Below are 12,583 nucleotides of genomic sequence, written 5' to 3'. Positions count from 1 at the left end.
CATAATTTGATGGATGAACTGTAGATAAATGCTTTACTGTTTAACATACATTCTATTGTTCACATTTTTTAATTCCTCTTGGGTACTAATGTAATGTGTGTATGTGTGCGTGCAGCGCTGGTGTGTGTGATCCAGGTTGAAGGCACACCGTACCTGTGTCGAATGGATGAGGTTGGAGAAATCTGTATTAGCTCCAGCAGTACGGGAATCTCCTACTATGGTCTGCCAGGCATGACCAAGAATGTCTTTGAGGTTAGTGTGGAGAAACCAAAGATAATTTCGTGTTTTTCTTTTTTATTTCAGTTAAACGTGCAGCCCTTGTGGTAGCACTTTTGATTAACTTCGGTGTTTCAAATCTTCTAATTCATCAAAGATTCATTCTGATTCATTCAGTGGGATTTCTGAAGGTTACATTATACACCACTTGTGTATTTCGCATCTTTTCGAGTGAGTCGTTGAATTATTCACTCGTTAAAAAGCTAGTAGTCTTATTATTATACTTAATTGAAATTTCTGAGTCTATAAATCAATTGAATGACCCTAGAAAGGCATCATTAGCATTTTCCCTAAAACAGTATTGATCAATTATATTTTTTGTCAGCTTCTGGCATAACATATAAAAGCTATAAAAAAGCATCAATAATAATGAATGATAACTGTTTGTTCAGTGAAGAATTCACACCACTAGTCATCACTGCAAAGCTTTTAGAGTTATGTGCTATAATCATGTTTAAAAAAAGGTTTTTGATGCTCGCTATCACAAGATTAAATAAGGACTTGATATTGCTTACTTTCAGACCATTCCAGTCACGTCCTCAGGAGCTCCCATCAGTGACAGACCCTTCACACGCACATCTCTCCTGGGCTTCATTGGGCCGGTGGGTTTACTTGTCTAAAGCCAAAACTGTGCTTTTGGAAGCTGTATAACTCTATATATATATATATACATATCAACATGCAGGGTTCATCTTTTCTGGACTGGGTTTGTTTCTCGTGTTTCAGGATAATCTAGTGTTTGTGGTGGGAAAGATGGACGGACTGATGATGGTGAGTGGACGGAGACATAACGCAGATGATGTGGTGGCCACAGCACTGGCCGTGGAGCCCATGAAGTTTGTGTACAGAGGAAGGTAATTCAACTGGGCATTTCCTCTTGACTTGAGATGAGTGTGCTTCTCTGCTCAGACTGACGGTTGCATCGCTGTTCTCTTGCAGGATTGCGGTGTTCTCTGTATCAGTGCTGCGTGATGAACGCATAGTTGTGGTGGCAGAACAGAGGCCAGACGGCTCAGAGGAGGACAGCTTCCAGTGGATGAGCCGTGTGCTGCAGGTGAACACGCATACGCACATAAAGTATTCATATCAGATGCATATGTATTTGTGCAATTCATGGGAATCATACTTCTATTTGGAAAATGCAGAAACCTGTATAAAGTTTAAATAACAACCCTGTATTTATATGTTACATTTCAACATTGATGTTTTACTGATAATTTTGCTTTTTTCCAAAATTCTAAAAAAGCTATAATAAAGAATGAGTTGCACACGCACATGCATATTTTCTTAAGCACTTTCTGTCTCACTCTCAGGCTATCGACAGCATCCATCAGGTGGGAGTGTACTGTCTGGCTCTGGTGCCAGCTAACACACTCCCCAAAGCTCCTCTGGGCGGCATCCACATCTCAGAGACCAAACAGCGCTTCCTGGAGGGAGCCCTGCACCCCTGCAACGTCCTCATGTGTCCTCATACCTGTGTCACCAACCTGCCCAAACCTAGACAGAAGCAGCCGGGCACAGGTGAGTCCTGCATGTGTGTTGGGTGCTTGTTGTTGTTTTTTTGATAGGTGTGGTGTATTTTGCATATCACATGACCTGTTGACTCTTTTGTTTCAGAGGTGGGTCCTGCTTCCATGATAGTTGGAAACCTAGTGGCAGGAAAGAGGATTGCACAGGCCTGTGGGAGAGATGTTTCACAGCTGGAAGACAACGAGCAGGTAAAGATCAACCCAAACCTGGTCACTGGAGAAAAAGAAGTACATTTAGCATATTTTTTAAAAAGAGACATTATTATGGAAATATTATATTTTAAGAGAATATACTTAGATGTGAACTGAATGTAATATTTTCAGACACTTAACTGCACGTTACTTGTATTTAAATGTATTATAATAGAAATTGATATTTTATTTCATTAATATTGTAATATCTACAAGTAGAATGTACTTCTAAGATTTGAAGTACACTACACGTGCACATTCGATACAGTGAAGTGCACTTCTTTAGGACACTGCGTGATCTTGAAGTGTAGTGTTGTGTGAATGTGTCGTCTCTCGTCTCGTAGTTCCTGTATATGCCGGATGTTCTGCAGTGGAGAGCTCAGGCCACACCAGATCACCCTCTGTTTCTGCTGCTCAACGCCAAGGTACAAAACTCATCATCCCAGCCTTCAGAGTCAGATTGTGTATATTTACTGTCATCTTATATCTTTTAAATTTGTGTTTTTTCAGGGCACTGTGGCCAACACAGCCTCGTGTGTACAGCTGCACAAGCGAGCAGAGCGTGTGGCCGTAGCGCTGATGGAAAAAGGCCGACTTAACGCTGGAGACCATGTGGCACTCGTTTATCCTCCTGGTAAGATAGAGAGAGACTTGTATTACTGTGGTATAATAAAGAGGGTTCAGTAGGGTGACCGAATGTGTCATTTTCCCAGGACACGTCCTGGCCAGGATTTCTATATTGCCTAAAATATCCGGCTTCTTGTACTTTTGAATCACTCTCACAGTACTTTGATGTCATACACAGATCGGTCTGCTCAGTGCTGCTTCGAGTCCAATGTTTGTATCGCTTTGACCGTTCTCTGTAGATCCCACCTTCTCACACATCACCATTGGTCGATTTCATACAATGTCTGTACGTTATTGGTTAAACGATCATAACCTTCATTCAGAATGAAAACAGGAAACCAAAGCCAAAACCTGGATATTTTAGGCAATATAGAACTCCTGGCCAGGACGTGTCCTGGGAAAATGGCACGTTTGGTCACTCTAGTGTTCAGCTCTCATGTTTTGTGGGGCTCAATACTTCTCTGTCTGTCTACTTTGCAGGTATTGATCTGATCGCCACTTTCTATGGCTGTCTGTACGCCGGCTGTGTCCCAGTCACCGTCAGGCCTCCACACCAGCAGAACTTAACCACAACCCTGCCAACCGTTAAAATGATTGTAGAGGTAACTTAACTTCAGTCTCTGAGTGCAGCACATGCTGTTTACCATAGCCATGCTTCCCCAGCTAATAAACAGAAACACTAGCGCCCCCTTGTGACCCGTCTGTAATATCGCATTTTATATAATTTTATGGATAACAACCGAGCAATATTAATTTTGTAGGAATCATGAAGTAAAAAAGTTTTTTTTTTTTTACGTATTATGTTTTAAAACATTTTTGTGTGTGTGTGTGTGTGTGTGTGTGTGTGTAAAACAATACAACACTGAAAAACAATACAAAATTATTTTTGCAGTGTGTTTATAAATTAACATTAACCTAGATATAATTCTGTAATAAATGCTGTAAAAATTGTTGTTCATTGTTAGTTCATGATACCCATTAACTAATGTTAACTAATTGAAACTCACTCGTAATGTGTTTTGTTTTATTTTATTTTATTAAATATCAAATCAAGTTTTATTCCAAACAAATAATTCTAGTACCATTTTTGGCAGTTCATTTAACCAAGTGGTCCAAATGTTTATATCAAAATAACAAGATTCTTATCATGAAGTTATTTTAGCCTGAAGCCAGTATCTGATTAATTAAAGATTATGTTGTATTCCCTGCTGTAACTTGTCTATGCTGTTGCATGTGTTTAACAGGTCAGTAAGTCTGTATGTATTCTGACAACTCAAGCAATAATGAAACTACTGAAATCCAAAGAGGCAGCGGCCGCTGTAGATATTAAAATGTGGCCACTGATACTGGACACAGGTAAAGACATCATTTACACTTTTTTACTATTCTATCATTGCAGTCCTTTGTAAAAGAAATGATAAATGAAGTTGATTGATTCCATTCAGATGATCTCCCAAGAAAGAGAATTCCTCAGATCTACAAGCCTCCCACTCCAGAGATGCTGGCCTACCTGGACTTCAGTGTTTCTACCACAGGGATCCTCGCTGGGGTCAAGGTGCTGTCTAACCCGTCATTCAAGTGCCAATAACACATTCATTTTAAAATGTGGGACTGACATTTGTAACACTGTGTTTCTCTCAGATGTCCCATGCTGCCACCAGTGCCTTGTGTCGCTCTATTAAGCTGCAGTGTGAGCTGTACCCCTCTCGACAGATCGCCATCTGTCTGGACCCCTACTGTGGCCTGGGCTTTGCCCTCTGGTGTCTCTGCAGGTGAGAGCCTGTTTACAGATTGGATACTGTGATACTATATTTATTTATGTGATGCACAGTAATGTAAATCATGTTTGTGCTTGCAGTGTGTACTCAGGCCATCAGTCTATTCTGGTTCCTCCTCTGGAGCTGGAGACCAATCCGTCTCTGTGGCTTTCTGCTGTCAGTCAGTATAAAGTACGAGTGACGTTCTGTTCGTATTCAGTGATGGAGATGTGTACCAAAGGCCTGGGCTCCCAGACTGAAGCTCTGCGGGTCAGTTATATCTCCATCACGGTCCACATAATGTTTCATATATAGTTTTGTTTGTTTGAAAATTTTGTAACATTTATTTATCAAGAATATAAGAAGTGACCGTTAAGACATTTACAATGTTACATAACATTTCAGTTTCAATTGAATTCATCAAAGAATCCTGGAAAAAATGTATCATGGTTTCCACAAAAATATGAAAAAGCACAATTATTTTCAAATAATAATAATAATAAATGTTTCTTGAGCAGCAAATCAGCAAATTATTATGATTTCTGAAGGATCATGTGACATTGAAGACTGGAGTAATGATGCTGAAAATACAGCTTTGAATCACAAGAATAAATTACATTTTACAATATATTTAAATAGAAAACAGTTCACTTAAATTGTATTAATATTTCACAATATTACTATTTTTACTGTATTTTTGACCAAATAAATGCAGCTTTGGTGAGCATTTTGACTTCTTTCTGGAATAAAAAAAAATCATAATCCGTAAACTGGATAAATAAATATTAATAATTCTTATTATCAACAATTGCTAAAAGTTTTTGAATTTAATTGTTTTGTTGTGTTTTTACGTTTTTTATCATCTTGGACTAAGCCATATTTTTGTGTATTTGCATATTCTAGCATCTCCTGTTCATCTTACAGTAGTTTTACTTCTATTTGTGAAGGGCATATGCTGGATTTGTTTGGGATGTGTTCCACTGAGTTGAACCTCTATCTGTACCCCTGTAGTTACGGAATGTGAATCTGTCGTGTGTACGGACCTGTATGGTGGTGGCTGAAGAACGTCCTCGCATCACACTTACACAGTCCTTCTCCAAGATCTTCAAAGACCTTGGGCTCTCCTCACGGGCCGTCAGCACCACCTTCGGCTGCAGGGTCAATGTGGCCATTTGTCTTCAGGTGAGTGATCAAGTCATGCTTCTATTAAGTAGAAAAATCCTAATGTGAGCTTTTGAAAGACCTGTTCACATTAAGTGTGAAATGTCCATGACTTTTATCACAACAGTATATTAAAACCAAATAATGCACCCCAAATCTCTTCACACCAAAAGCTAAATATATTACATTTTAGCCATGGTATGAATTTTACATTACATCGCATGAATTAGCAATTTGTTCCTCGGGCAAGTAACATTTTTGAAATGCAATATCACGCTTGGTGTAAAAAAATATTTGAATGCAGTTTTGTGTTGCCTTGTCGCATCGCTCTTTCTGTGAATAGGCCTTTATCTGTTGTTACTGTTTTCAAATAATTTTCTGCACCCTTATGCTCTGTTCACTGGCCCAGATGCTTGTCTGTAACTGTATGTTAATGTATCTGTTTGTGTATTAAATGTACGCCTGTGTTTGTCTGCTGCTCCATGCCCTCTCGTCAGCCCAACAGGCTGGGCAAGTTGGCGGAGCAGGTACTGTGACCCAGATGGGGACCACAGGGGTGCTAGCAGGGGGCTTCCAGGACGCTTGTAAAGGCTCTGCTTTCCATGTGTGTGTGTGTGTGTGTTTGTGTGTGGAATGCTCGTGTGCATGACATAAAGAATGCTTTGCTTCCAGTCTCTATCTAATCATTTTTATTACATTATATTATCTTTTTAGTTGAATACAGCACCATTGCATACAGTACATGTTTTATTTCAGAACAAAACACAGTACCATTCAAAGGTTTGAGGTTGGTAATATATTTTTGAGGTTTTATTTATTTATGTCTTTATTTTAAGAAGTCTCTTTTGCTCAAAAAGATTGTGAATAGTATTGTGAAATATTTTTTCCAACTTAAAGTAACTTTTGTTCTATTTGAATATATTTTAAAATGTTATTTATTCCTGTGATGCAAAGCTGTATATTCAGCATCATAACTCCAGTCTTCAGCATCACATGATCCTTCAGAAATCATTTGAATATGCTAATTTGCTGCTCAAGAAACATTTACTGTTTTAACTATTAACTATGTTGAAAATAGTTGAGATTCTTAATATTTTTGGGGAAACCGTGATAGATTTTTTCCAGTATTTTTGAGTAACATTAAGTAATATGAAGTTCAAAAGACTGCATTTATTTGAGATAGAAATCTGTTGTGGGATTGTAATTATGTTTTTCAATTGGTTATGCTTAAAAATGTCTTACTGACCCTAAACTTTTGAACAGTAGTGTATAATTTATTATATATTCACATACAGCTAATTACATTCAAACATTCTAGGTGGGACTGCAGCACAGGGGATGTTTATTTATTTATTATTATTATTAGTTTTGCTATTAATACTATTCATAGTGATAGTGTCTCATTAACTCTGACACATGTATATATACATATGGCTGCTCTGCTCTTCACAGCTTTCGTGCTTGTCTCTGTACATGCTGTAAATCTCCTCTAGGCTGTGCCTGTGCAATGCTTGTAGCTGTGCATATACAGTAGACTCACTTATAAACCGTACAAGCTGTTCGCAGTACAGGGGTTACATTCATGAGTCAGGCCGTTGTAACTGCTGTAATGATTCATTCTGTCCTATAATGCTTTACAGTAAGACACATGAAGACTAAGATGTTTTACAATGGTTCTCCAAAAAATGTCAAATTCTCTCCTCACCCTCATGTTGTTCCAAACCTGTATGACCGTGGAACATAATAGATGTTTTGAAGAATGTTGATAACCAAATAGTTTCAGTTTTGTCCATGATGGAGGTTAATGGGAATTGAAACTGTTCATAAAAACAAGTCAACAGGTTTGAAATGACATCAAGCTGAGAAAATCATGTCATTTTCATTGTGGGGTCAATTATCCCTCTAAAGAAATTAATAACAAAAACTCTATTACTTCTGTCTGTTTTGAATGTAAAGTGTGTAATTTCTAAATTTCATTTTTTGTGAAAATATATTGACTGTTTTCAAACAGGTTGCCCCAATCTTGAATTTGTCAGACGAACAGAAATTCAGACTGGTCAAACAAACAAAAGAGCTTGTCTTTAACGCACCACAGAGCTACTAGCCTGATATGCAAATGGATTATAGTTGTCTCAACATATTAAGAAAGTAGAGCAAAAAATAAAATAAAATACACACTTTGCCTTTAAGAATCCATGTTAATTTTGATCATGTTTTTGAGAAGGTCCTACATGTCATCACATATAGTGTCAGCGCCAGTAGATGTTAACACAGTACACACTGCAGTATGAGCACATAACCTGTGGTGGCAGATATATCACATACTTCCAGTGATCTGCTGTTCTTTGTTTCCAGGGCACCCATGGGCCGGATCCCACCACAGTATATCTGGACATGAGGGCCCTGCGGCATGACAGGTGCTATACCAACACTTCTGATGTTCATGATGCATATACTGTATATATACCAGGGTCAATTCAGATTCAATTATTTATTAATGTGTAAATAATTTTTGTCATTTAATTAGAAAAATTCAGTTATATCTGATCTGGGTTTTTTTTATTTCTTACATCACTCAGGGTTCGATTAGTCGAGAGAGGCTCACCGCACAGTCTGCCACTGATGGAATCTGGGAAGGTGAGATATTTATGTATATACACATACACATACATATTTCATAAATAATAAAAACACTACTGGTCAAAAGATTGAAATAAATAAGATTTTGTGTTGTTTTTGAAAGAAAAGTCTGCACTTATTTGATGGAATACACAATAAATACAGTAATAACATGAAACATTATTACAATCAAAAATAACTGTTTTGTTTTTGAATCTATAGTAAAATGTAATTTATACCTGTGATTAAAAAGCTGAATTTTCAGCAGTCATTATTTTTGACATTTAGTTTTCCGTGTACCATAATTCTTCAGAAATCACTCCAATATTTGTCATTGATTATAACTGGTGCTCAGTTATTAATAATGCTTATTATCAGTGTTGAATTTTTTTTTTCCTGCTACATTTTCTATTTCTTTTTTTTAATTATTATTATTATTATTTAATGAATAAAAAAGTTCAAAGGAACAGCATTTATTTGAAATATAAATATTTGTAAAATTAATTAATATCTTTACTGTCTATTTTAAGAAATAGATTAAAATTTTTTGTTTGTTTGTTTTTTTACTTGATTGGTAGTGTGTCATGTTTCCACAACTGACAATAATCAGAAATGTTTCTTGAGCAGCAAATCATCATATCAGAATGATTTCTGAAGGACCATGTGACACTGAAGACTTGAGTAATGATGCTGACAATTCAACTTTATATCACAGAAATACATTTAAAAATACATTAAAACAGAAAAAAGTTTCTGTAAATTGTAATAATAGTTCACAATATTTCTATTTGATCAGATAAATGCAGCCTTGGTGAACATAAGAGACTTCTTTCAAAATCATACAAAAAATTTAATTAATCCAAACTTTTGACTAACAAAAAAGTAATTAATCTATATCTACTTTATATTTATTATATTTCTCAACACACAGATTCTGCCTGGGGTAAAGGTTATAATTGCCAACACAGAGACCAAAGGCCCTCTAGGAGATTCTCATCTGGGAGAAGTGAGTTTCAAACATGAAAGGGAGTGTTATAAACCACATCTGACCTCCAAAATAAGTCGTTTTACCAGCAGAGCCTGGTACATTATATATATTTTATATTATCTTGTGTAGTGAGTTGATGGGACTGTATTTAAAAACAGATTTGGGTGAGCAGCCCCCATAATGCCACAGGATACTATACGGTTTATGGGGAAGAGGCGTTGCACGCTGACCACTTCAGCACCAGACTGAGCTTCGGTGACACCCAGACGGTTTGGGCTCGCACTGGATATCTTGGCTTCCTGCGTCGCACAGAACTTACAGATGCCAGTGGAGGTACTGTATGATGAAAACCCATTAAACACAATAATGTCCCTTTTCAATGAACACCCTGACAAGCTAATAACTGCATTTTGTATTTAGTTTTAGTATTAGTATTATTTAGTCTATTAATTGTATTGCTGTGTATTGATGTCAGACATAACAAGAAAAAAAAATTGTGCCGTCTAATGAATCAATTATGTTTTTGCACATTATTCTAGAGCGACATGATGCCTTGTATGTGGTTGGATCTCTAGATGAGACTCTGGAGCTGCGGGGAATGCGCTACCATCCCATTGATATCGAAACATCTGTCATAAGGTCACACAAGAGCATTGCAGAGTGGTAAGCAATATTTTGTAAATGTTTTCCTTGTACCCCACTGAAGCAGATTTTAATGGATTATCGTTTTATTTAAATCTTTACTCAACTGTAATATAAAGTTTCCTTTCAACCGTTTATAACAACTGAACTTTTGATCATTTTCATTGTTCGGTGCATCCATGACACCAGCTTAGAAATGACTATTCTTAATCAGTATCTTTGAAAAGATCTACTGTAAACGTGTAGACATTGTTTCGATTCCAACATTTCCAGAAGTTTTGAGTTAAAGACGAAATAAGAATTCACACCATCTGTGGCATGCTGTCGTTTATCTTATTTCTTGGAACATACAGGAAGTTGTGGTATTTTTGTGATCTGATAGTTCCAGGACAATGACTACATGACTATAACTATTGTTAATGAGTCAAACACATCTACACACACATGAGCCAGCTCTAGCATTGATAACTAAATATACTTTATAAAAAAATAGCTTATATATTACTGAATGTAATGTTTTTGGACACTTGATTGATTACAAATTGCACAAATGATTACAAATTGCACTTTTTAAATGTGTACTTAAGCGTGTTAAGAAACAATCATGAAAGTGTGCTATTTTTAAGTATAAAGTGACCTTTTATTTCATTAATATTATATTATCTGCTTATAGTTTTCAGATTTGAAGTACTCTACACTAAAAGTGCACATCAATACAATTACACTGTGCACTTCTGTTTCACAAGAACTGGCCTGCTCATTATCATACTCAACTAAAATATAGTCCGCAAGCATTGGAAAGAGGAACTGTTGTTAAAAGGACAAGTCAACAACATTTAATAACTGACTGATGATAACTGACTGCATGCCATGCATGCTGTTGATTAAGTTTAATTTAACTGGAAGCATTCCTTTTAGACTTCCTGAAGACTGTGTTTTCAGTACAAATATCTCGCTCTATAAGTGTTTCATTCTGGTCCAGTTTGTGTTTGATTAGCTTTTTCCAGACAGCCATGTTTTGCAGTGTTTATATTCAGCTTTCATCGTCTCACTCTCTCTCACCCTCTCCTCAGTGCTGTGTTCACTTGGACCAATCTCTTGGTGGTGGTCGTGGAGCTCGAGGGGTCAGAACAGGAAGCCCTGGATCTTGTTGCCCTGGTGACCAACGTGGTTCTGGAAGAGCACTATCTCATCGTGGGGGTCGTTGTGGTGGTGGACCCTGGAGTCATTCCTATCAACTCCAGAGGGGAGAAGCAGCGCATGCACTTGCGGGACGGCTTCCTCGCCGACCAGCTGGACCCTATATATGTGGCCTACAACATGTGAGAATATGTAACATGGAGGACAAACCAGATGCCAGAAGAATCTGCATATGCAAATTTACAATGGATGTTCGGAAAGGCTTGCCTCTTTCTCCGCAAACATGAAGAGTCCTTGATGGAGCTATGCAGTTTATTTTTTATATCAAACTGTCAGAATGCCTTGCAAATAAAACTCTGATTCAGTGGTCAGGGCACTTGACTTGATTTCATCTCCTTTTTTCTTGTGCGACACAATTTTGAGTTCAGTTTTTCTTCAAGCACACCTGTTCTGCACATACAGTACCACACATGCGTGTTGAATGTTCCCTGCGTGTGAGGAGGACTGGCCCAAAAGGTCAGAGGAGTGCCTGATGTCAGAAACATGTCATGTAAATCATGCAAATCCAAATGGCAATAAGGAAATGGATATCTGAGTCTTTGTTTGCAAGAAAGCAGATTTGAAGGTGTACTGTTGAAATGCTGCTCCATAAATTCACAAGCTTATGCATTCCCTGCTAGTTTTTCAACATGGGCCTTAAATATTTTCCATATGCCCATGGACTGGTTGTTATTTGTATTTAAGTTCCCCCCCCATCCATTATTAAAATATTTAATTCATGTGTGAGTTTTTAGATTGTGCAGGACAGGAATCAGGGTAATAACAGTGAACAGATGAAGAGTCTTATTCAGGTAACCAAGTCCCAATCCGAAAAATATTTCTGCTCAAATTTACATTATATATCACATTTCAGGTTTGAGCTATTTTTTACAGTTTGGCATCACCATTCACAACTGAATTATTTTATATTCCTGCAGATGAATGTATGAAGGTGACACTTTAAGTCTCTTGCATATTACTGATTAAAAAGAAAGTAGCCTTTTACATGCATTCATTAAAACATACCAAACAGCTGGGATCGTTATTTCAGGAAAAAATGACCACTGCAAGTGAGGGCTTTTATTCTTCTTTTCATTACTGTGCTCAAGTGTGATAATTGCTTGTTTTTTTTCAGACACACTGTACACCGTATTGGCCAGCACTGTAAAGACCACTTCTAACAATGCTTGCTTTCTTTTATTGTGTTCATTACGTTAAGGACAGGCAGTGTGCCTGCTGTAATTATGTACAGAATTTGTCTAATAAGTTATTACTGGGACATCAGAAAACTACAAATACTTCTGCATGGTTTTTGCAGTGGAATGGAGGAAACTAGATGCTGCTCAAATTGAAGCTTCATTTCTTGATCATTCAGAAAGGGGAACGACACAAGACACTATTCATGTAATCTTTTACATTGCAGTAGGCTCAAGGAGTGTTTTTTCTGCAAGGAGTGTAAAGCACATACAGCATCTGTATCGCAGGATAGTTGTGTGTCTGTTAGTGTATCATTTTTTGCAGTTTTGTCATTTAGTGAATATTTGGTTGAAACAGCTTTTGAATTCTGTTAATATTTCTTAATAAAAACCATGCATTTAAATGACTGACACTGA

General features: G+C 37.1%; 1 protein-coding gene and 1 long non-coding RNA gene across 4 annotated transcripts in view; one reads left to right on the top strand and one right to left on the bottom strand.

The window, feature by feature from the left end:
* The window catches only part of LOC128019544 (disco-interacting protein 2 homolog A), a 112,804-nt gene extending 100,234 nt beyond the window's left edge, over positions 1-12,570 (top strand). For 2 of the 3 annotated variants that reach the window (XM_052605592.1, XM_052605593.1), the window contains exons 19-38: positions 116-252; positions 798-878; positions 1,003-1,130; positions 1,216-1,330; positions 1,590-1,797; positions 1,894-1,994; positions 2,342-2,422; positions 2,508-2,631; positions 3,105-3,226; positions 3,869-3,980; positions 4,070-4,179; positions 4,266-4,396; positions 4,483-4,651; positions 5,393-5,563; positions 7,898-7,959; positions 8,122-8,179; positions 9,093-9,167; positions 9,308-9,482; positions 9,689-9,812; positions 10,865-12,570. In XM_052605592.1, the coding sequence (XP_052461552.1) occupies positions 116-252; positions 798-878; positions 1,003-1,130; positions 1,216-1,330; positions 1,590-1,797; positions 1,894-1,994; positions 2,342-2,422; positions 2,508-2,631; positions 3,105-3,226; positions 3,869-3,980; positions 4,070-4,179; positions 4,266-4,396; positions 4,483-4,651; positions 5,393-5,563; positions 7,898-7,959; positions 8,122-8,179; positions 9,093-9,167; positions 9,308-9,482; positions 9,689-9,812; positions 10,865-11,117 (2,537 nt within the window). In that variant the 3' untranslated portion in view covers positions 11,118-12,570. Of the gene's footprint in view, positions 1-115; positions 253-797; positions 879-1,002; positions 1,131-1,215; positions 1,331-1,589; positions 1,798-1,893; positions 1,995-2,341; positions 2,423-2,507; positions 2,632-3,104; positions 3,227-3,868; positions 3,981-4,069; positions 4,180-4,265; positions 4,397-4,482; positions 4,652-5,392; positions 5,564-6,039; positions 6,070-7,897; positions 7,960-8,121; positions 8,180-9,092; positions 9,168-9,307; positions 9,483-9,688; positions 9,813-10,864 lie in introns of all 3 variants that reach the window. The other variant, XM_052605594.1, reaches the window with a different exon arrangement.
* LOC128019548 (uncharacterized) lies at positions 1,197-4,283 on the bottom strand. The gene is made up of 4 exons (XR_008185199.1): positions 4,135-4,283; positions 1,873-2,628; positions 1,552-1,773; positions 1,197-1,324 (listed from the first exon to the last, which is right to left on the bottom strand). It is a non-coding gene; the product is annotated as an uncharacterized LOC128019548 (long non-coding RNA).
* Positions 12,571-12,583: the final 13 nt, after the last annotated feature.

Source organism: Carassius gibelio, chromosome A9 (genome assembly GCF_023724105.1).
Source record: "Carassius gibelio isolate Cgi1373 ecotype wild population from Czech Republic chromosome A9, carGib1.2-hapl.c, whole genome shotgun sequence".
NCBI classification, from domain to species: Eukaryota; Metazoa; Chordata; class Actinopteri; order Cypriniformes; family Cyprinidae; genus Carassius; species Carassius gibelio.
The sequence above is the reverse complement of the archived record's forward strand: the minus strand, read 5'-3'. Positions and strand labels throughout refer to the sequence as shown.